The sequence below is a fragment of the Falco rusticolus genome, chromosome 16 (assembly GCF_015220075.1).
Source record: "Falco rusticolus isolate bFalRus1 chromosome 16, bFalRus1.pri, whole genome shotgun sequence".
Classification (NCBI taxonomy): Eukaryota; Metazoa; Chordata; class Aves; order Falconiformes; family Falconidae; genus Falco; species Falco rusticolus.
The window spans coordinates 3374953-3395204 of NC_051202.1; the positions used below are offsets into that span (position 1 = coordinate 3374953).

The window sequence follows — 20252 nt, forward strand, 5'->3', positions numbered from 1 at the left end:
CTCATGCAGCCATACTCATCCCTCCTTCCCTTGCTTCTCTTCATTTTCCCAGCCCGACTTGTCTCCCTTCTGCCTCCTCCCACCCTTTTACTTCCATTGAGCCTCTGACAAGATAATAACTCACCAGAACGTGAACACATGTTCCCAAATTAATTACATGCCACTGTCCCTTGGCTCACCATTACAGCCATGTTCAGGTCTCTAGGACACGTTGCTTAGAGCTTTCCCTGGCTGAATGCTGCCCGTGATGCCATTAAAAAAGCTTCGCTGAACTGGGAGCAAGGTACCGCTCCCTGCCGCAGCATCCTGCCAGCGCCCCGTGGCACACTGCGTGCGGCAAGCGGCACAGCCACCGTCCCTGCTTCTGGGCCCTGTGCTCGCTCCCGAGAACCACAGCTGCTGTCCCCGTCCCTGCTCCGAGCCATGTGGCATGTCGTGCCAACCAGGCAGCACGGCATGCAGCACCCAGCAGCAACGGCGTATCTTTCATGCTGCCACGTGCCTGTACCAACTCCCTGCACCTCGGGATCAAGGCCAGCTAGCCCAGCCACCCCAGGCTGTGATATTTCCACCTCCAAAACTCAAAGACGCAGCCTCAGCAATTATCCTGCAGTGGGTTTCATCTCTGGATGCCCAAAATCCCAGGGCTGGTCCCGAGGTGCTACCCTGCCTGCTACACCGTGCCGCTGCATTTTCTGGGCACCGATCCTACTAGCCAGGATCGGCTGGAGAAGGAGAATATTTTATGGAGATAATTTTATTAAAATGTTTACAACAATGCAGATATTGACATCTTGCTTCAATCAATAGCACAATTTATTGTCCTTCAAGGTGAACATTAAGCCAACTGCCCATTAGTCAATATTTACCTCCAAGGTCTATAAATCTTTATACGGGCTTCAGCGGATGTTGACAGCGGCTGATTCCAGATAAGTAAAAGTAAGAGCGTGAAACATTGCTCCTTTTGGAGGTGAAATAGTAACTAGTTAATTACAGTCCCTACAGCAATTCTGAACTATCAATTTATGGCTACTTCTGGCAATAAAAATTAACATCACGCAGACTCCTGGCTCCAAGTGACGCGCTAAACCCAAGAGCCATATATTTCAAACGTCACTCTGATGCGGTAGTGATGGCCATCCTATAACAGTTTATAGTAAATAAATAAAACACACAAAGGTAATAAGAGCAAATTGTCGGCACCCGAGACCTGCTTCACCTCTCCTCTGTGTGGCAGCGGGCGGAAAAGCGCGGGGCGGGTGATTTAGTAGCATCGCGCGGGCAGCTCGACTCCTGGTGTGCAGGGAAGGTGGTGGGGGAAGGAACACTCCAAACGTGAGTGCTCAGAGCAGGCACCACACAGCCCCAGGTATGGGGGTAAAAAAGAGCTGAGGCTGCCTCCAGCACATGCCCTGGCCAAAGACGGGGGAAACATCTCCTTCACCTCATATTAACCAGCATTTACTCGCTCCTGACCGCTCAAATCACACCTAGGGAACAAAGTTCAGGCGTTTCTAAAATTCCCTTCCCCATTTTTGTTTGATCAGGCAAATGACACCGGCGAGGGCAGCTTCCCCTCCATGCACCCCCTTCTTTCCAACTCCCCGGTTGCAACTTAACGCCGCCACGCTCCAGAGGAGAAAGATTGGGGGTAATTAACCTGCTTGAAATCATCCACAGCAATCATTACAGGAATGATTTTTTTTAAGATTACCCTATCGACCCAGGCAAGCACGGCATGCTCCTTCCTCTCGTGAATATTACATCCCTGTACCGCAGGCTCCAGCCCATTTCCATCTGCGCCCCCCCTTAGAGGAGGGACCCCTTTAGACAGCACACGGCAGGTACGGGGTGTGAACCCCCGCTTCTTCATTCTTCACAAGCCTTCAGAAGAAGGACCGTAATCCCAGAAAGAGGCACACAGCATATCAGAGACGGCGTTGCACTTACACAGGGTCAGGTCTCTCTCTTTTTGAAGTTTCCCGTCGACAAGGAAAGAAATCTCTCCTCTTACATGTTTTTCCATGTTAATTAGCATGTTTCCGTGGCCTGATGTTGTGCGAAGCCCCAGGGGACGGTGCTCTCGCTGCCTGGCTTCGGTGCGGCGCTTGCGGCGCTCAGAGCTGCGGGAGCTTTGCAGTAGCTCCCTTGGCTGCTGCAGCCTGGGGTCCCTCCTCATCCTCACACCCCAGGGGTGGTGAGCATCACCAGTTGTGCCTGGTATCACCACAGGGAGAGGAGACATCCCATTTTCCTTCCTCTTACCCTTAATTAAATTGGCTTTGGCAGAACTCTCACAGGCAATTTTGCTTTGTGCCCTCATGCATAGCAGCACAGGCTGCGAGGGAGGGGGTGGCCAGTGCCCAGCACTGCACCGAGGGCTCCCAACGCACCCCAGGCAGATGCAAGCTGGGTGATAGATCGATGCTCACCATAAAGTCCTTCTCCTGCAGGGGTGCTGGTGTCCCCTCCTCCCCTGGCATGCAGCAGCCTCTCCTTGTGCATGGCCATGTGGTGCTGCCACTTCTCTTCTCCTTTCCACTGTTTTGAGCATAATGGGGAGCTGACGGTGCCTTGCATTTTGCCGTGAGATGTGATGGAGGACCCTCCCAGGCACAATTTTGGGCTGATGTGAGGAGAGGTGACTATTTCTGAAGCCCCGTCTCCCATGACTGTGGGGACAGGACACAGGGATTTCGCCAGGTACCCTCCAAAAGCAACTGCCAACCAAGAGCCATCTCGAAGGCTGAAGCTCTGCAGCCTGCTGGCAAACCTCCACTCTCTGCTGCCAGGGAAGATGTTTTCTTCAACTTCTTGTGCCACTTGGAACTAGATCTGGGGCAGGACCCACATTTGTGGCTACATTTGCTCAGTGCACCTGCAGTCAGCCCCGAGACCACACTTGGGGCTGGCATATCCTACAACAACTCAAATATTTAACTCTTAAATGGGTGTACGCAACACAACTCACCAGGCACTTGCAACTTGCAGAGACCCTCCAGACGCCACCGCATCACCTGCTGCTGGTCACCCAGCCTGTATTCACAGCCTATAGCCTACATTCACCACCCATGCCATAGACAGCCAAAGCAAGGCCCAGGGAGCCAAAACACAAGGGGGCTTCCCTGGCACGGCCACCTCGCCACCGTGCCTTGTGTTCAGGGCCAGACCTCCCACACAAAGCTGTGCCGCAGCGTGCCGGGGTGCCTGCTTGGTCCGCTCATCCCGCCGGTGCTGCGCCACGCACCTGAGTCGGTTGAGCCGCCCATTATAGCACCATTGTGAAGAGTTTTTAGCTTAAAAGTCCTTGAAAGTTTCCCACTGTGACTCGTCAAACAAGATCCTTTTCACTTTTCCTCTCTTCTCCGCTAACAATATTTATACTCATTTCTTTTATTGAAATCTATCTGCCGCCTGTTCTATTAAAGCCACCTGAGTGGCAGCTCCTATTCTCTGGGAGCCCGCAGCCCATCTATTCTCCAGACAATGAGGTACAAGCAGTCTATCTTCTATTGTGCTTCCCGGCCTTCGGCTCTCAAATCTTCCATCTCAAAAAGGCATGTCAGAGACGCCTCCATGCAAAAGATTGGAATCCCGGGCTGCACGGGGGCTTCCCAGCACCAGCCGGGCTCAGCGCCCTCCCTCTCCGGGTGAGCATCTCTGGGGAGATGCTGCTGCGGTACCTGTGATCCCTTGGGGATGCTTCTCCCCCATCCCCTGCGCACCACAAGTTGTCCTTAAATGCGGTTCGTTGCCGTCAGGCGGCAGCTGCACACGCACAGCTCGCTGCTGCCGGGATGTTTGCACGCCTCAGACAACTTATTTGTTACCGGGAATAAAAGAGAAGCATTAAACCCTTTGTTTGGAAGAAGTAGTTCCTTGGGAAATAAAAGGATTATGGAAATTAATATTTAAAGAAACAAAACAAAACAACTCAGGGACCAACCACCCTTGAACGAGGCTCTAACTCAGGAGCAAACGAGTCGAATGAAGAATGAGCCCTTTTATTTCGGCGCAAAGGAAAGCCAGGCTAGCTCGGAGACAGCTCGGGGCTCGGCAAACTGGCAGCAACTAGCCTCAGCCTCTCCCAGCCCCTGCCTCCTCCCAGGGTGCTGGTAAGGATGCCGAGCCCCAGGAAAAGGTCCACTCGGCACGTGCCACCCCATTAGAGCAAATTAGCAATGGCTGCAGTTCACCACGCACCTAAGTGGCGTCAGAACTGTAGCAAAGATGGGTGTAGGGCTCATCAGAGCACTGCTTTTCTTAATGATACCCACGCATCACCACAAGCACGGAGCCGAACAGCTTCCTCCTCGGCCCTTGGGGTCTACCTGCTTGGATCCAAGGTGGTGGCACCGGGAGGGACGGATCACCCAGAGGAAAGGTTCAGCAGAGGCTGTGACCACCACCAAGCCACCTCCCACGCAGCTTTTCTGCATCCTCGCAGGAACGCATGCAAAAGGCACATGAAAACCAAATACTGAGGTTCCCACGGAGCCAAGCCCTCTCCAGAGAGTTACCGAGGACACAACTTCTCCCAGCAGCTCCGTGCTTCTGCTCGAGCACCAGCGCTGCTCCCGGGGCACCCGAGCCGCTCTTCCTCCCATGCTCTCTCCTGCAGCCAGACCTTAATGAGCCACCCAACAAGAAGTCTACTCTCCATTCTCTCCTTACTCCTTCTGCCTCCCCGCGATTTTTTCTCTGTTGCCGCTTGCAAGGTGAGAGAGGACAGCGTCGCCAGAATGAAAGATTCTCCTGCGTGCCCTCTCCCAGCAGCGGCCCTAATTCATTTTTCATGGCCCCTTGCAGTGACAAAAGCCGCTGCTTCTCTCTTGTAAGCGTGCGCCATGCAATAAGTCAAAGCTGATGTGCATTTTCCCCCTGGGTGTCGAAGCTGTGCTTTTGATTTAATTTGTCCTGTTGTTTGGCTCTCAGCCTTTGCCGGTGAGCTCCTTTGGAGAGGCGGCAAGGTAGGGCCCCATACGTGCGGAGGGGCTGCCTGACAGATGGGGTACAGTGGGTAGTGCTTAACTAATTTGCTGCAATGATACCAAGATGTTGGAGAGTGACAGATGCTGCCGGAGAAAATCGCTCAGACAAACACGCGCATCCTGTTTGCGGGAGCACTGCTCCTCGATTAAATCCTGGTGCAACTTGGCTTTCCTGGAGCCCGGCCCATTTCTGGCAGCTTTGTCCCCGTCTCTAGGAGAAGCTGTGGTGCACAAGGCTTGGTGAGGAGAGAGGCGGCTCAGGGTAACACCAAGAAATGAGGTGCTCCTGCCTGCTGTTTGCAGAAGTTTTGCAAAGCACCTGAAAAAATGTCATGGGGCTCCCCGGCTGGGAGATCCACCACATCCCCTACGTGCAACCAGCATTGCTCTGCAGGCGAGAGCATATTCCTATCCCCTGCCAAACTCCAGGCACCCCGCTTTCCTCCGGATTTGTCTGAAAAACAGCTGCTGGCAGCCAGGACCGTAGGGTCCCTCTGGCTGCAAATTTAAACCCAAAGGCTTTCTCCGTAGGACAAGCTCTTAAGAAGCAATTGCAATCCAAAGCGTTAAATGGCTGTAACCACAGTTAAGCTGTATTTCAGCCGCATTAAGAAAATATCCCTAGGATGGGAAGCAAGTGGCATAATGGCATTAGAGTGAAAAAATAAGCGTCAAGTGCTGGCTAAATCCAGCCTCAGTGCTGGCAAGAAGTCATGGGGATCTGGGAAAGTTTCCCTTCTCCCCGCGTATCCCTGCAGGCGGTTCCCAGCAAGCCCGGATGCCATCGCTGCCACGGCTTTCTGCAAATTTGGGATATTTTCCTTCTCTCCTCTTCCTCTGGGGATCCCACGACCCTTCTTCACCCCCCAGAGCCATCTGAATCATGGCAGGGTGAGACCCGCTGTCGCCTCTCCATCATCTTTAGCCCGTCTTTATTTTTTCAGACACGCTATTTTCCAGCCCAGTGGCCTTGCTCTGTCCCTCGTGTTTTATGGCACTGATGTCTCCATTTCTGGAGGATCATTCGCAATACTGCAGCTTATTGAGAGAAGCTGGGGGAATGCATGGGCGGCGAGATGGATGGGCTTGGCACAGCCAGGGGGCTGCGGGGGGCTGGCAAGGATGCTGTGAGCCTGGCGGGGAGAGATGGGGAGCGGAGGACCACGCCAAGCATTGCAGGGATGGGTGACACTGGCCCCTGGGCATTGGGAACAGGGGGACTGGAGCCAGGGCTGACTACCTTGTTGGAGCCAATCATCCCCTCTCCAGGCCTCCTGTGAAGGTACCAGCCCTGCTACGGGTGCTGCGAGGGCAGCGAGAGGCATTGCTCTGCAAGGGAAAAGCCATTTTAAATAACAGCAGCGTATCACAGGAAGGGGAAAAACCCATGGGCTACGGTATTGCTCTGACTTTAAATTATACTGTAGGAGAATAAAAATAAAAGAGAGGAAGACAGAGAGAGAGAGACCAGGAGGAAAAAGAATTGCCATTGTTTTACCAAGCAGATGGGAAAGTTCAGGGGATCAGAAAAAGACTATTATTATCTTGACTCAACCAAGGGAAGATGGGAAAGGAAGAGGCTTTTTTTTTTTTTTTCTTGCAGTGAGGAATGCCGTGGCAGAAGTCATTTCAGCAAAGAGTCAGAAGGAAATGGTGCCATCAACTCCAGGCAGCACCCGAGTTATCCCCACGGCTTGGGCACACTGCCAGGGTTTGGCCTGTTGTCCCCTTCCCCCCGGCAGTGCCGCTGCATCACACACAGCTATCACAAGGACAGGGCGGTGGGCAGGGGAGAGGTAACTGGGGTGCACATCCCTCACCGCCTCCAGCTGCAGCAGTCTGCCAGATGTGCCGCCAGATGTGCGTGCTGCCAGTGGCATTGCAGCTGTGGGCACCCCTCCGTGGCACCGCCACCCCGGCAGGGGCTACCTGCCTCCCGCCTGCCCAGCCTCGTGGCTGGCCCACCCGCCCCGAGTACCCAAACTCCCGCTGCCCTGCCCCACAGTGACTGTCCAATTTGCTCCAAACCGTTCAAGAACTCACTAAATACACAAAAAAAATCTCTCCACTTCTCCTGCCGGTCATGTAACCACGAGCAGAACATGAGTTTTTTTCCCACCAAATTGATATGACAAGCCCTTTTTCTGCGTGTGCAACGGTGCCTGCAACTCCAGGGCTCTTCACTGCTGGTCTTTAGCGTGGTCCAGGGCAGTCGAGCAGCTCCGGCTCGCCAGCACGTCTCAGCTCCCTGCCCATACAAGCGCAGCGGTGTTTCTCAGCCTCACCAGAGACAAGGAAACTCTCTTTCTACCTGTGATCAGGCTAGGGGAAAGGCACAGCTCCAAAGCCCGGGGCACTGGCCAAGCACAGACACCAACAACCCATTGACAAACCGCAGCAGACACCGGTGCAACACCTTCCCTGCCACGTATCAAGGTCACGGGACAGGGAAATAAGGAGGTGGAGCACAGGTCTGCCCTGGCGGAGCATCCTTCGCCAACCACATCCCTCCTTGCCGCCAGTCTCTTTGCCACTCTCCAGCTTTTCTCCCTTTCCCTCCAGAATATTTTGCACGGCTTCTTTCTCTCCCCTTTCCCTCTTCCTCTCTCTGCCACGTGGTCCTTCCCTCAGTCCCTAGACCTTGCCTTGTCACTTTTCCTTCTCCCACACCCACGTCTCTCCCGCACCCCCGGGATGTGGAGAGGGGCTGGCAACCTGCCCTGCCTAATCCTGCGGCTACCAACTCCTCGGGCACTTAATATTCACGACAGAAAGAAACATTTCACGGCGAATTGGACGCACATTCAACTGGAAATGGAAATTTTATGACTCTTCTCACTCTGCGCCGCAGATTACACCAGCTGAGAAAACATGGAAGCAAATGAACAACCTGTGAACTGTAAAGTATATTAATAATGAAATCACAGCCCGGGAAATGAAGGCTTTATTCTGTTTATATTCTGCTCCATTAATAGAGAGCGCTCGAGCTAGCTCCACCCCATTAGCCGGCACTCTGCACCGAGGAAGAGTGCAAGGATGGTAGAGGAATGGTGGCAGGGGGCAAAACCCTCCTTCCCACTGGGACAAGCTTCACAAGGGCAGGCAAAGCATTTCCTCACGCTGCCTCCACCAACAGACAGTGTGGGCAGGCGAACACGGGGGATGTCTTCAGCCCCGGTGCCATGCCCTGTGCAAGCTCGGCAAGCGGAGTAGATGTTACAAGGGAAGGAAAGGAGCAAATGGCAATGCCAGGGAGAAAGAAAGGCACAAATTTTGGGGGGAATCAGCTCCAACATCACCAGAAGACCCCCAGCAAGATGCCGGCACTAGGAAAACCATCCATGTGTAGCCTCGCAGCGGAGCTGTGCTTCCTCCCTGGGCTGCTCACTCGCATCACCTGCCTGCTGGGGTTTGAGCATCCCCACCACTTCTCCAGGCATCCTTCCCACCCTTCATCACGATGTCCCATCCCTCCAGGGATGGGGGTACCTCATCTGTGCACCTGCAGCCCTGAGGCCATGCTGACGGCTGCAGGAGAGCAGCGGCGGACAGAGCCGGGCTAGCAGGGCTTGGGCAATGAAATATTTCAGTGCTTTTCCCCCACACCCAGCTCTGCCCTTGGTTCGGCAGACCTGGGCCACATGTGAGGTAGCCCAGCCAGGCTCTCTCCTCCCTGAAAACAACTGCGGCAGCTTATGCAAAGCACATCACGGGAGCTAAAACCAGCCGGAGCAGAGTTTTCTATAGCTGAAGCGACCTGGTGTTGACAGAATGGGGACGCGTTTCCACAGCTCAGATTTTTATAATAATACCTCGGGGGAGTCACTGGCAAAGTTTGGCCCAAATATAATTAGTTTGCACAGCTATTAGGGGCTGATAAAAGGTTTTAATTTGTGTGGAGATCTCTCGAATCTCAGACACTCCCATCCCTTGCTCTTCCCCACGCCAGCCGAATGAAAGGAGAGTCCCAGGCAGGGAGCGAGCTGCTAACACAAAGCCACACGTTTACCGGGGAAGGAGGAAAAAGCAGCTCAGTGCCGAAGAAGAGACAGAAAATCTGGTGAGCTGACACTAGCAGCAGTTGGGTTTTGTCCACCTTGTTGCACCACGCCTAAGAATTAACTAACATATTCCCTTCTTCCCACGGTTAGCCGAGGTGCTGCTGGGGATGGAGAAAGGATGCTGGTGTGGGCAATGGTGCCAGTGATGTGAAAATCGCCGTCTCCGCACCAAGCTGGAGCACGGGATGCTTGGGTGGGGAGTGGTAAGGGTGTTATCCCGGGCGATGGGAGAGAATAGAAACTTCCCCGCTGTCCTAACCTGGTCCCACCACCACTTCGTGCACGCAGGGCTGCCAGGATTGTCATGCAAACGGGTCGGCTCAGGAGGAAGAAAAATATATCTCCGATATTAATATGGCTTTGTATGGGGTGCCAGCTCCCTCCTGCTGGGCACCATGGCAGCCCAGATCGGGTCCATTTGCAACACCACAGCGGGTCTCGCCTTTGCAGGAAAGGTAGCCAGCGACTGACGGGATCAGCCAAAGAATAAAACGTGGGGGTGCGGGCAGAGCCGCCCGCTTTTGCCCCCCAGCAGGGCAGCACCACTGCCCACGACAGCGACTGGCCCACCCGCTTCCCCAGGTTGCTATAAGGAGCTGAGCACGCTCTGCCTCCGGCAAGGAGGGAAAGCGTGACATTGCAAAGCTATGTTTAGGGAATACGCTGAAACCAAGAGGGTTTTTTTCTTCCTCCTTAAGGGAAAGGCATCGCCTCATTTGTAGCTGGTAGGGGTCTTGTTATTTTTGTACTGAGATGCATATTTTAAAGGCAGCTATGCCAAATATGCAAAGAAATCAGCTCACAGAGTTCATTTCCACCATGCGGGGAATCAAAAATATTACTTTTATATATATATACACATGCATACAAGTACATAAACTCCCATTGCTTCAGAAAAGCTGGAGGAACCAGGGTGCATCGGTGGAAGGGAAATGCTAAAAAGAGCTACCCACAGCCAAGCACTTAGCATGTGGCACGCTGTGTTGAAGTCACTCCTTGAAGAAAGCAAAAGCTGGAGCCCATGACGCAATTCCACTGGACCCTGGCTCCTGCTGGGCCAGATCCTGCTCCCACGGGATGGAGATGAGAAGGAGCTTCTCTGATGGAGAAGCTGCTGGCCCTCAGGGAGCTAAATATTCACCCTGCTCCTGGCAGGATCCTGCTGCTGGTCGTGGCACGTGTCCACATGCTTTGCAAGCAACCCCTGGCAATGCCAGCTGCCAGCTTCTCCTTCACCACCACCATGCACAAAACTAAAACTCCTTCACCACCACCACGCACATGAACAAAGCAAGCCCATCTCCAAGTCCAAGAGTGCTGCAACCTATTTCTTTGCACCCCACACAGCGCAAAAGGAGCCAAACCACCGGTGACCCTTTTCCTGGCCGATGTGTCCAGCATGCGCGGATTAAGTGCGCATCAAAACCGGTGGCAGATTTACAGGTTAACAATGATTTAGTGGAGTGCACTGCAGCCAAATTAATGCCGGCTATAATGTAGTTTACCTCATTAAACAATGCACACCAAGATCCTGTCTGTTGTAAAACAATTGGTCTCTGAAGCCTAGTGTTCATCTTCCAGGGTTGCTGGGAGATAATAAATGGGTAATATTCCGGCGATAATGGTAATGGAGTCACGGCTCAGAGCTAATATTATGGCAAAGCAGTAATTATTTCAACAGTAAACAAGGGGACGGTTGAGCTGCCGACAGGATTGGAGCCGGTTGAAATGCTTCAGTTAATTCAGCTGGAGCCCAGGCCTGCAACTGCCTCTTGGAAGGAGGACAAGGTGCTCGGCTACCGAATGAGTCAGCTGAGCCCCCATGAGATGCCCAGCCACCACGAGACTCGGGGAATGCATGCAACAAGGTGAGGTGGGACATGATGGTCAACCCAACCCAACGCCGCAGCTCAGGTGCTCCATCGCGCAGCCACAGTGGGAAGACTCAGCTCCCTTCCCCGCGACACCTCGTGCGTTGGCTCACACCATCTCAAAAGGACAGTGCAGAAGCACAAGACCCAGGATGAACATGGAAGCAGCTTTACACAAACCATCTCTGAGCTGTTTCCCTGTTACAAGGATCAGCAGAGAGCACAGCACTCTCGTCTTAAGTTCATTAGGTGACTTGAGGCAGGGTTAAATGGAGCGATCCTGCAGGATGCTGAGCGGATCGCTGCGAGGGACAAGGCGGCACAGAAGCAGGAGGAGACTTTCCCACCCAAGTGGATCCCCCTTCTCTCTGTCCTTCCCACCTGGGCTCCAGATATGTCCAGCCTACAAATATCCCCTGCCTCCTGTCCAGGGAGGATCCTGGAAAGATGAAGACAACACTCAATGTGCTCAATGGACAAACCTCTGAGAAGGGGGTACGTGGCCCCTTCCTAGGGACAAGCAACTCTTCAAGCTAGATTTTTTTTGCGGTTGCTTGTCCTCCTGTTTTAAACCTCACCGAGAGCCAGAGAGAATCAATATACCCAAATATACCAGACTTCTCCCAGAGTCCCTTCACTGGTTTGCTGCTGATGTATAGACAGATGATCTCATGAGACCTCTGCCACGTTAGGCCACCGTGTCTCATCTATCTTAAGTGCATATATGAGCTGTGATTACTGCTGCGTCTCAGTGCCTCATGTCTTGAATGTATTTATCCCCTCATCGGTCCTGCGAGACAAGGGACTGCTATTGTACCTCTTCCAGAGGGGACACGAAGGAACGTGGAGGTTAAATGGAGTGATCACAGAGGATATCCGGAACGTGGCAATGTCAGGATCCTCCCAGCATCTCCCCCGTCTCGTGCCTTTGCCTTGTGAAGCACCAAAGTGGCACCTACCCCACAAATCACAGCTCACACAGCTCAGGACTCCAGCTCTGCACGGGATCTAGCTTTCAGCACCCAGCCTAATCCTGAGATTAACGAGGGATTCCTGCTATAAAGACCTCTCGATCAGACCTCTCATGAGTAAATACACCAGCAGGCCAAACCGTAATGTTTTTCTACCCTGGCAGCCGCTGTCTTAAGCCTTACACTGGAATCCATCATACTACAGCAATAATCAAAAAGCAGTTAGACAAAACCACGGCAGAAAAGTCCATCAAGGGTCGTTAAGGATGACGACTTGGATGCAGCCTCTGGCTCAGGACGGCTGTGCGTGGCAGAGCAGCGCTGCCCAGGCAGATGAGCCAGGGGAGGCATCCGCATGCGCACACCTGGTTTTTACACCCTTGCCTTGCGCCCCTGGCCGTGTCACGGCAGGATAACCACACTTGCCATCTGACCACAGAGCCCTTATTATCATTGCTGCTAAACTGTGCCTGCTCCTCCTGGGACAGCTGCTGCCGAGCCCTCATCCCTCCTGGGAGAGCCCTCACTTCAATCCCTCAGCACCTTCCCGAGCTTCATGGGAGGCATGACGAGCCTTGTGCCTGCAGCACGGCTAAATATCCCCTGGGCAGCTCAACATGGGGCTTTTGTGACACTCTGTGCCCAGCAGCTCGGGATGCCACGCTTTTTCCTGGGCAAGAAATCCCAGCCTTCATCTGCTGAGAGATTAAAACCAGCCTGACAACATGGCAATTGCCATGACAACATCAGTTACCCCAAAAAATAAATAAAAAGTCCCGTAACTATGGAAACACCTGAGTGACCAAAACCAGACTATTAACTAGAAGACCTCTTTGCAGTTTAGAGACGGCATCAGCACCACAAAGCTGGGGACCGCAATACATCCAAAGCCTTGGATACAAATTGGTGCTCAGCACCTATGGGTGCAAACATGAATGTGTATGGGCACACGCAACATTGCCTTTCACACACCAGTGTCCAAGTCCTCTGCACAGTCTATGCCTCCTCTAGAAAGATGCTGCTGCTTTCATGCTGGATGTTATATCTGGACCATGGTTATCTACATCCTTATCTCCCTCTTTGCCTTCCTCCCTCCCTTTACCCTGCTCAGGGTGCCTCTATTGATTCCTGTCCTAATGGTCTTGGTACCACAGGGCTGTCAAGGGAGGATGGAGCTGCCCCACCACACGCTAGAGCTTGGCTTCCCGGTATGGTTTTGGTGAGCTGTGTTTTGAAGCGCCGGTACCTGGCAGCGCCGGTGGCAGTCGTGCTGCCAGCTGGAGCATCTGAGCCCAGGGCAGAGCCCCAAAGCAGTTAAGCCTCCTCTGCCGAGGCAGAAGAAGCTGTGACTACACCAGCTCCCCTTCTTTCTCCGCCCGAACCTGTTCAGATGCGTTAACAGGAATTGCCGTGGGTTAGCACAGCGTTACTGGGAGAAGAAATAAAAAGGACAGAGAGGGGTGAGGTAGAGGGGCAGAGATAGGCTGTAACATATCTTAGCTGGAATTGGCCACAGGTTCACAAAACCCTTCTCCAGAGCCAGCATCCTCCTTTTGCTGAAGGCGGGAGGATGAGGATGGGTACACGTAGGACCAGCCACCGTGCAAGGCTCTGAGCGGTGATGGAGGCACTGACAGGGCCAGCACTCATGCGATTCACTAGCAGAAAACAGTGTCTCAGGTTCACTCAGTTCTTGAGTTATACAGTGAAAACACTTTCCTCCTCCCGGCTGTGGGGAACTCTTCCAGCCCCCAAACCAAACAGCCCCTCAAACCCAGGCTTAATGGCTCCGGTGATGTGGCAACAACTGCAGATGCAAACGTTCAGCAGAGCTCACCAGACCAAGCTGCTATAGACATACTGCACCAGGCCAAGGCAATGCACAGGAGAGAAGACAGCCGAGCGGTCGAGGGCGACGGGAGTGCCTGGGAAAGGGTCTCGAGTGAGATCAGTCACTGGGGAGCTGGGCTGCTCTTGGTGTAAATCTGCTGCAGGACCCAACCGCATGCTCCCCTGGTGAGCAAACACTCTTATTTGCTCCATTTCCCACCAAGAGCCGCACAGTAGGTTACAGCTGCCAAGAAAATAATAAAGCCTGTGAAGTGCCTGTGCACAGAGGAGCACTCGCCAGTGTAAGCGTAGGGACCGGCTCCTTCAGCTCCCGGTCTGTCCGTGCCTGGCACAGACAGCGCTATCAAAGCCTCTCCCCAGCGACATCAGTGAGAGCCGCTTACCCATCCGCTATGTAAACCCTTAAATTATGCACCAGCTTCCCCTTAACCAACTCTCCCTTGTCCCCTTTCTCCACCACTCCAAGCAAGACGGAGAAAGACAGCGAGAGGGAACAGGAGGCAGCTCGCTCGAGACGTCCCTGGGGATGAGCAGGCGAGGAAGACCTACAGCCAAGAGAGGGGCCAGCAGCTCGCTTTGGGTCCCCGCTTGCTCCTGGCTCTCCAAATTAAAGAGTCCATCCTACTAGGGTAAGGGTTACCATCTCGGCATCTGCTGTAGCACCTCTGTGCACCCATCCTGGCTCTTCTTTCAGTCCCCACGCTTCCAAGCCTCGTCCCTCCTGCGTGTGCCGAAGGCAGAACGGAGAAGCAGAGGTCCCCTTTGGTGGCTTGGCAGACCCAGAGCGAGAAACAGCAGCTGCCTACCGAGATGGACAGCCACCAAAGTTGTCTCGGGCCACCTCTGGGCTCAGCACCCTCCATCAGCAGGAGGTCAGACTCAGGTAAATCTCTGATCATTTGTTCCCTTTGAGTTTTGAAAGCAGAATGCCTAATCATGGCCAAAATCAGGTAAGAGCTGCTGCTGCAAATTACACAGCGCCACAGGTAATTTCTGATTAGCTCACTCTTCCTCTCCTGGAGCATCCTCAGTTTCCATAGCAGCTAAGTCCTAAGTAAAATGGAAACATCTGGTTCAAGCGCAGGTAAAGATTCCCTGGGGAAAGAAACCTGCTGGATGGCAGCAAACACAGAAAATAGCCCTCACAAAAGACGTAGGCATCGTAAGCTGGGAGCCTGGTTAGGAGAGGATGGATGGCGTAGGAGAGGATGGATGGCGTGCGAGAGGAGGCAGCGAGGGGCACGGGAGTGGGAGCGGAGCGCACTGGGGGAGCAGGAGGGGAAATGAGAGGGAGAGTGGGGCTGCGGGGAAAACAAGATGCATGTGAAAAACAGGCGGCGAGGAGGTTAAGCAAGACAAAACCACATTGTCAGGGTAGGCAAGGGGAAGAGGAGGAAGAAAAGGCTTCAAGGTGGGAGCACATGCACTGCCTCAACCATGAACGCCGCCTGATGGTGACAGATACAGTGACAGTAACTTCGATGCCATGGATAGACGCTTGGGGCTGGAGAGGAGCACACGGATCCGAGCCCTGCATTTCATCACTCATCCAAGCACAGACCCCCAGCAAAGGCCACTCTCTCAGAAGCACGACCACCTAAGGCGGATAAGTCAACGCGTGCACCAGGGGGACAATGGTTTTTACAGGGGCTCCTGTCAAGGAAAGGGGCTGAGATGTCGCCGACTCAGCTCGCAGCCTGCCTGGGCTATGGAGAGTGATGGATCTGGTCTAGCAGTTTGCTACAGCGCAGACAAATAGCAAAAAAATCAATGGAGCTGCACTGAGACAGCGCAGTCATCGTCAGGCAGCTGAACAGAGAGAGCAGACATGGCGCCATCCATCACTGCTGCCGCTGCATCGTCTCCTTCAGCTGCCGGACAGCCTGGCCGGGGCATCCCCGAGGAGAACTCGAGGCAGCTGTCTGGGACAACAGCCCACGTTGGTAAAACCTCAGAGGAAAAATGACTGAGGTTGAACTGAAGGGCTTAGGTAGGGTCAGAGCATCAGAGCCAGGCACTGGCCCTTGGCCAGATAGCTCATCCCACCCAAAGCCCCCAGAGCTCACCCCCAGCCCACCGGTGAGAACCTTGCAGCCACCTGGTACTAACAGGGCAGCAAAACGCAAAGCAAATGTAAAAAAAGCAGCTGGGAAAAGGTTTTGAAAGAATACGCTCCCAAATGGGCACGTACAGGAATTTGCTTCCCAGCAGTCACACCCACACAGTTCTGCTTAGGTTTTGCTTACCAATTAACAAGGCCACCAATTAATGCTTCGTGTGTTTTCCTGCTCATTTGCACTAGTTACAGCCCTCCTTTGAAGCAATGTACCAGAACTCCCCCAAAACTTTTCAAAATAGGGCTGGACAAGCCCATTCGATCCTGAAGCACAACACCCCCAACCTGGTACCTATGGCCAATCCTCCACATGAGCAAAACCACCAGCTCCTCTCCCTGACCGTCAAGATGGATATTTCTCCACCAGAGTCATCAACTCCTCCGTTCAGCCACGTCTTTTCGGTGCGCATCACCTTCTCTTTGTGACCGAAGTGCCACGTGAACCAGCCAACAGCACCTCCCCAGCCGCTCGCGGATGGTGGTGTGCCCATCCCAGAATATTTCTGGTAACGCTCATCTCTTACCTTTGGGCGAGATGTGTCTCCAGGTGATTGTTGGGTCTGGCCTGCCCGTGGCTATGCAGGTGAGGCTGACGTTGCCACCCTCGTTGATGGAGATGTCGGAAGAGATCTCAGTGATTTTCGGAGACACTGCAATGACACAAAAAGGCAAATGAAAATGCAACCGGTTCTGCTCCAACTCAAAGCTCAAAATATGGGTGAAGGAGACCCAATTTCCCTCCTCCCTTCATCTCGACAAGCTATGCAATAGCCTGTCAGTCTCATCAGAATTGACAGGAACAGGCAGGGGAATGGAGTGTGTGTGTGTGGGGGGGAGCAGACAAGACAGGGTTGAAGTGGGAAGAAATTGCAGCCAGAGGGGATTCAGTCATTTTAGGGAGGCTCAAGACAGCTCCTCCTTGGCACCTCCATGGCGTGCAAGACTACTTCTTCCCCATCCCACTTCCAGCACTCATCCTTGTCCTCCCAGCCACGATGAACCATTTCTAGCACAGCTACATCCTAGCCAGAAAACACCATCCACCCCCATCAAACTCCCCCAAAGGCAGCAGCCGCTCCTGGCACAGGAGCACCCAAAGCATGCACACAGTTTGCAGCTCTTTCTGCAGCCCTGCAGGCTCTCTGTCACGCCCTTGCAACCAGAAAAGCACCCAGAGGAGCTGGGCATGAAGAACAACATCTACCACGGACCCTCCAAGGTCTCCCACGACACAAAGGAAGGGAAATGCGATGGAGATGAAAGCCATCTCTGTATTGGCACTGCCATCGTGACAACTCAGGAGCAGGTCGGATACAAGGGGCCCAGACCCAAAGAGAGGATGGACGTGCAGGACAGGGTGGGACGAGAAGGGGGGCTGAGAAGGGGAACGGATGAGAAGCCAGCGGGGAGCATTCGGCCACCGCTGCTGCGTGAGCGGAGGACACGATGCGGCTGCCAGGGGGGGCTGGGGTTTCTACAAGCTCTACGGCAGGGCTGTACGAGAAAAACGATCGGCTGCTGTTATCAGCCTGCACCTGCAGAACATAATAAAGACCATCACCTTCCTTGGTTTATTTTTTTTCAGGCCATTCGCCCGAGCCTAGCAGTGGATTGGCACCCCACTGCGGCGCTTTGCAGGAGAGTCACAAATCACTTGTAAAGCATCCTGCTCCTTCCACCCGCCCTGGGCAAGCCCCATGCATCGACCCACTTGAAACTGTAGCCCAGACCATTGCAAACACCCCTTTTCCTGACTTGGACCCCACTCCTGAGCACCCTTCCCCGCCTCTCCCCACCTCCCACACCTTCCCAGGGCTGCACCGAGGCGGAATGACTGCAATGGCCTTGCACACATTGCCTCTGCTGTGCAGGTAAGTAATTTATTGATCCGTAAAGCACTCCAAGACGCTCTGGAAGGGATTATGTCATGCCAGTGCCGTGCAATAAAATAAAAAATGATGGATTTTTTGTGAACATGAGGGTGATTTAGGGTTTGTAGTTGGAAGTGTAGTTAAAGTACATTTTAAGTGGAAATCAAGGTGGGTAATGAATTATTCTCTGTTTTGAAGGGCTTCTGGGAGTTCATTTTTTTGCTGCTCTGGGCACGACGGCTAATCTGCTAATCATGCACCGGAGGACAACTACAGATCAGACACTCCCAGAACAGTGGGGGCTCTGGGGCAGGACAGTGGAGGGCATGAAGATGACACCAAAAGAAATATTAATATGCATCAGTGTCATTAAGCCCAGCACAAGGGGATAGCACATGCCTCCTGAGACTACCTGCCCACACGGAGCTGGAAGATGCTCTGCCAACAGCCAGGTAAACCATTGAGGAGAGGCAATTAATTACAACGGTGCTGTGATTGCCCCACCGTGTTCCTGGCGAGGCTGGGACCGCTAGCCGGGAGACCCACGCGCACTTTAAAAAAGACCAGGCTTATGGTCTGGATGACAAAAATAGGCCAAGGAGGTATTACTGTTGCCATTTCAGAGGTGGAAAGAGACAAGCGGAGGCCCCGTGAATTGCCCACCATCGCCTGGGAAGCAGCAATAGCTTCCAGCTCTAAGTCCCGACAGAACTAGAGCAATATCTATCATCTTCAACGCGCTGCTCGCTAACTCACAGAGGAACCTTTCTGATGTTTTTAATGACTGAATCCACATCAACCCAATTCAGCTTGTTTTGCAGAGCTCGCCAAGATTTAAAAAAAAAATAAATAAAAAAATAAAATATCAAGTCAGACTGCACCACGACACTGGTACTGCGCAGGCAGATTTGCACCCACCCAGGCGGGAGTCAAAATTCTGTAATGAAATCAAGTGACCAGATTCAAAACAAATTAAATTTGGATTTCCTGAAACATGAGCGTTACATCCTCCTCCTCAGCAATACAGCAGGAGATTTAAATTTTGCTCAGACCAGGCAGAGGAGGAGAGATGATTGCGTTGCTGCTTGGCTGGGCAATGGGAGACTTTGCAACTGGCTCTGACAAGTGTAAAAGCAGCTCGAGCGCTGGGGAGAAAAACCCACCGTGCCCCAGTGAGCCTGGGACACGCTCGGGGAGAAGCAATTTACTGCAGCCCACCTGGGACAACATGAGGCAGGAATGGCTGGGAACAAAACCAGAGCGACAACGTCAGCAAAGTCGTTAGCTAACCCTTAAATTAAATGTGCATTGGTAGGATTTAACACGACAGTTATTGTATGCTAATTAAACGTTTGAATAATTAACCACACGAATTATTTAAAATGCCTTTCTGGAGACAGAACAGGTATGTTGTAAGGCTTTTACCACACTAGGGAGAGAAACTTTAATAAAATAAGTGATAGGAAGTATGTATTTAATATTATTTAATGGTCATCGGTGCTTGCGTTCCCTTTGCATTAAAAGGCTTTCGCCGTCAGCTGGCATTTCTGCAGCAGTGGGGCAGAGGAGAAATTTCTCGTGCAGAATGCGGGATGCAGATGGAACTGTGCCCCTGTGGGAATGAATAAATAAATAAAGCTAAATAAATGCAGGCTTCCCAGGCGGGAACCCTCTCCTTGCGGGCAGTCCTTTTGTGTTCAGCATCTCTCTTGCTCAGAAGTGATTAAACATGGCAGTGTTGGCCAAGCTGCTCCAGTGACACAGCGCAGATTTCCCCAGAGGCGGGCTGGTGTTTTATCGATCTGACGACTTCTTTTTTTCCCTATCCTTGCCATGATGATGGGAAAGGTCTCAGGGCTGCTCTCAGCCGCTGCAGCCCTCCGCAGGTGCCCAGGGCATCCCCCCAGTTTGCCTGGACTTGGCGCCCGCTCACACACGCGGAGTCCCTGGGACAGAAAGCAGCTTGCTTAAATATTTAACCAAACCATATGGCGCGTTACACGTTTGAGGGTGTTCAGTCAGGTGATATATGTCTTTACGGATCCAAGCATATGTGCTTGCCTACACAGATATATTCCCTGGCGCACAGACGCCCTCCTGCCACTGGCACAGGCTACATCCTCGCTACGCTTTCACCTCCAAACACCCGTCCCAGAGCCAGCACAGGTGCAAAAGCTCATGCATCCCATGCACGTACCCGACAGCAGCTGAATGCAGCGCTGCGCACAGATCTTCACATCCGGGGGATGCAGCGGGACTGCCTCCTGCATCTACACCACCTCCTCCGCTGCTTCTCCCATGGCCCCCACTGTGGGACCGATGCCTTCCCTGATTACTCCTCCAGCTGCTTTTTATAGCTTGTCCCGATATGCATAAACATCCCCAGCTCTGCGTCCTCGCTCAGGCCCTGCCATCTCCTATCATCATTACTTCCCCATCCATCTTCCCCGACGACCATGCTGCTTGCCTGTGCTTTACTCTCCCTGACACCGTGTCCCCGCTGCTGCCTCCTGACACACC

The 20252-nt window shown here is 53.1% G+C and overlaps 1 protein-coding gene across 7 annotated transcripts in view; it reads right to left on the minus strand.

Moving 5' to 3' along the window:
* Positions 1-20252, minus strand: part of LOC119158236 (protein CEPU-1) — a 352937-nt gene that overhangs the window by 14195 nt on the left and 318490 nt on the right. For all 7 annotated transcript variants that reach the window (XR_005107811.1, XM_037409927.1, XM_037409929.1 and 4 more), the window contains one exon: positions 16386-16511. Coding sequence is in view for 6 of the 7 variants with exons in the window: in XM_037409927.1 (XP_037265824.1) it covers positions 16386-16511 (126 nt within the window). In the remaining variant the exon portion in view is untranslated. The remainder of the gene's footprint in view (positions 1-16385; positions 16512-20252) is intronic.